At 28.3% G+C, this 2,775-nt stretch overlaps 1 protein-coding gene across 1 annotated transcript; it reads right to left on the bottom strand.

Annotated features, from left to right (window-relative positions):
* Positions 1-555: 555 nt before the first annotated feature.
* Positions 556-2,565, bottom strand: LOC100208029 (uncharacterized). The gene is made up of 6 exons (XM_065798165.1): positions 2,425-2,565; positions 2,181-2,315; positions 1,799-2,055; positions 1,457-1,696; positions 977-1,121; positions 556-861 (listed from the first exon to the last, which is right to left on the bottom strand). Exons 1-6 carry the CDS (start codon positions 2,493-2,495, stop codon positions 603-605), a joined length of 1,107 nt encoding a protein of 368 aa, XP_065654237.1. The 5' UTR covers positions 2,496-2,565; the 3' UTR covers positions 556-602.
* Positions 2,566-2,775: the final 210 nt, after the last annotated feature.

The following is a 2,775-nucleotide window of genomic DNA, read 5'->3' as shown; positions in this document are numbered from 1 at the left end:
CTCAGTAGATATATCTACTGATATATCTATCACCCATTTATTTATGTGATATATATCACCTATTTATGTTTAAATATTTTAGCCAAATTTTTTTATTTAATTTTTACTTTCAGCGCATTGCGGTTTCATGCATGTAAAACAATTATTTCCAGCAAATCGTCCAACGAAAGTTACATACCATTATCCACAAAAGACAGGTTTAACTTCCTAAAGAGTTTCGCAACCTGCCTCCACGGACCAAAAGTAAAAAAGTTTTAGAAAATTAGAATAAAAAATTCCAAAAGAAAGTCTGAAATAATTGAGAATATTTCTATATAAAATATTTTAAATGCGGGCAAAATTTATTCAAGATTACGCTATGCTTGCATCGATCAAACCTTCTAGAGTTTACACATGATGGTCGCTATTGGACTTTATAATTACCTTAAAAGGGTTACCTTAGGAACTTCATTAACTATAGTCTCCCAAATTTGACTTCCTCTCTTACTCTGATTTGAAGTAAGCAATGTGTCGTTATGGTATTAAGACATCATTAAATAGAAATAATACTATAAATTTATAAGTATTTTTTATTTTATCAAGAACTGAACTTCATAAAAATATTACAGTTTTAAACAAGTGCTTTCAGCAATCTGAAGTGATCCGTCAAAACCATGGCCTAATAAATCGTCTTTGCCATCGCCATTAAAATCTCCGGTCTCAACAGTATAATAGATTTTGTTTGGGTTGGCTTCAGGATAAAACTCAGCTTCTACTGGTTCGTAAAACATTTTATTGCGAGTATTTCTTAAAATCTGTAACACTTTTCCAGTTTGTTTGCATAGCAAATCGTCATAGCTGTCCCCGTCTACGTCAGCAAACCTGAAAAATCAAATTGTGACAATTACAAAGTAACAAAGTAGTTTAATTCAAATCGATAACGAGAAAGAAAGACTATCGAGAACAAAAATATAAAAAAGGTAAAATAAATTTTTACATGACAGAAGAGCTTCTTTCAATGCATTTCCAAGTTGAGTTGTACATAATATTCACATGATCGTCTTTAACAGAAGCAATAACAATAGTCCCGTATGTTTTGTCATGGCACATAATATCACACATTTTGTCTCCATTAAATAAACCTCAAAATGATAAGTATATATAAATATAAATATATACATATATATTAATATATATATATATATATATATATATATATATATATATATATATATATATATATATGCATATATATATATATATATATATATATATATATATATATATATATATATATATATATATATATATATACACACACACACACATATATATATGTGCGTGTGCATGCGTGCGTGCGTGCGTGTGTGTGTGTGTGTGTGTGTGTGTGTGTGTGTGTGTGTGTGTGTGTGTGTGTGTGTGTGTGTGTGTGTGCATAAATGTGTATGTGTATAAATAATGTATAAATAAAACTTACCAGTCAAAATCTTTCCTCGGCACATAAAAGTATCTTTTAGCATAGATTCTTCTCTGAATAAATCAGCAACATTTTTTTGACCGTAAATAATTGACATTCGACCAGTAGTAGTTTCATGACACATATAGTCATCAAATTTATCTCCATCAAAATCACCTATCACAGGTCTGTAATTACTTTGTGTACAGAATGTTTTTACACTTGGCGTACTATACGTGACAGCATTTAACATAGTGTAAGCTGAAAATAATAATTTTCAGACTTTCAAGATATTCAATAAAACAGATATTCAATAAAAACTCATAAACAATAAAAATTATCAAAACAAAAAAAACATTTTACTTGAGAAAAATCCATTTAGAGTGGCCAGGTAAATGTATTTTTCACCATTATGTAACTGGCAGATAATATCAGTGCGATGATCACCGTTAAAATCACCAAGAAGAACATATTTTGCACCTATACAAGCTTCCATGTTATAAAAAACTTTTTTACGAATAGTTGAAACCTTTGAAAGTATTATGCTCATGTCACCAGAAACTAAATCAATACACATTACATCATCGTGTTTGTCTCCATCAAAATCTCCAATGTACATTCTACAAAAGATGTTTAAAAACTGTTAAATTTAAAATTTAAAAAAATGTTAAATTTAAAAGTTTTTTAACTGTTAATGTTCCCTTTTAAAAGAAGTGTATATAAACTTGCTCAATCGTATGTTTACCTGCTTCCTGGCGATATGCAATAGCGTAAAAATTCCGGCTTTCTGACTTTAAAACCACATTTAGTAGCAGTTACAAATTCAGCCAAGGATATCCCAACACAAAGCAATAAAACAAATGTCTTCAACATTCTAAGACTAAAAAAATTATAAAGGTTTTGAATATCATAAATGCTTTGTGAAATATATGATATTCAAAAAACAAAAAAACAAAAAAAATAACTATAGTTTTAACACATAATCGTACCCTTTACTATTGTTACTGATAGTTGACTTTAAATTACTGAGAGATTTAAAATTACTTGTTCCAATCTTCATTAATAAAACACTATGCAACTCAAAGGCTGTTTTATACTACAAAAATCGGAATTTTAATTACGCATTCCGTTGCAAAACTCTTAAAAGTAGCTACAAAAGTTTTCCTTTGAGCACTATTAAAATTGAAAATAAGATTTCTCTTGAGGGAGGAGTAACTTGAAAAATAAGAATTATTTTTTAATTGATTAAAAGACTATTTTTTTAAAATTATATTCTTTAATTTTTGATTAAAAATACCGTAACGTCAATAAAGTTTTTATAAGTATTAAGGAAAATAGTA

Source organism: Hydra vulgaris, chromosome 05 (assembly GCF_038396675.1).
Source record: "Hydra vulgaris chromosome 05, alternate assembly HydraT2T_AEP".
In the NCBI taxonomy this organism is placed as follows: Eukaryota; Metazoa; Cnidaria; class Hydrozoa; order Anthoathecata; family Hydridae; genus Hydra; species Hydra vulgaris.
The sequence above is the reverse complement of the archived record's forward strand: the minus strand, read 5'-3'. Positions and strand labels throughout refer to the sequence as shown.

Bases quoted from the DNA above. Each gene is read 5' to 3' on its own strand.
- LOC100208029 (XM_065798165.1), bottom strand. From the start codon at position 2,495: ATGAAGATTGGAACAAGTAATTTTAAATCTCTCAGTAATTTAAAGTCA. The intron at 1,122-1,456 runs GTAAGTTTTATT...TATCATTTTGAG, and splicing joins CCGAGGAAAGATTTTGACTG to GTTTATTTAATGGAGACAAA. The intron at 862-976 runs GTAAAAATTTAT...TTGATTTTTCAG, and splicing joins GAAAGAAGCTCTTCTGTCAT to GTTTGCTGACGTAGACGGGG.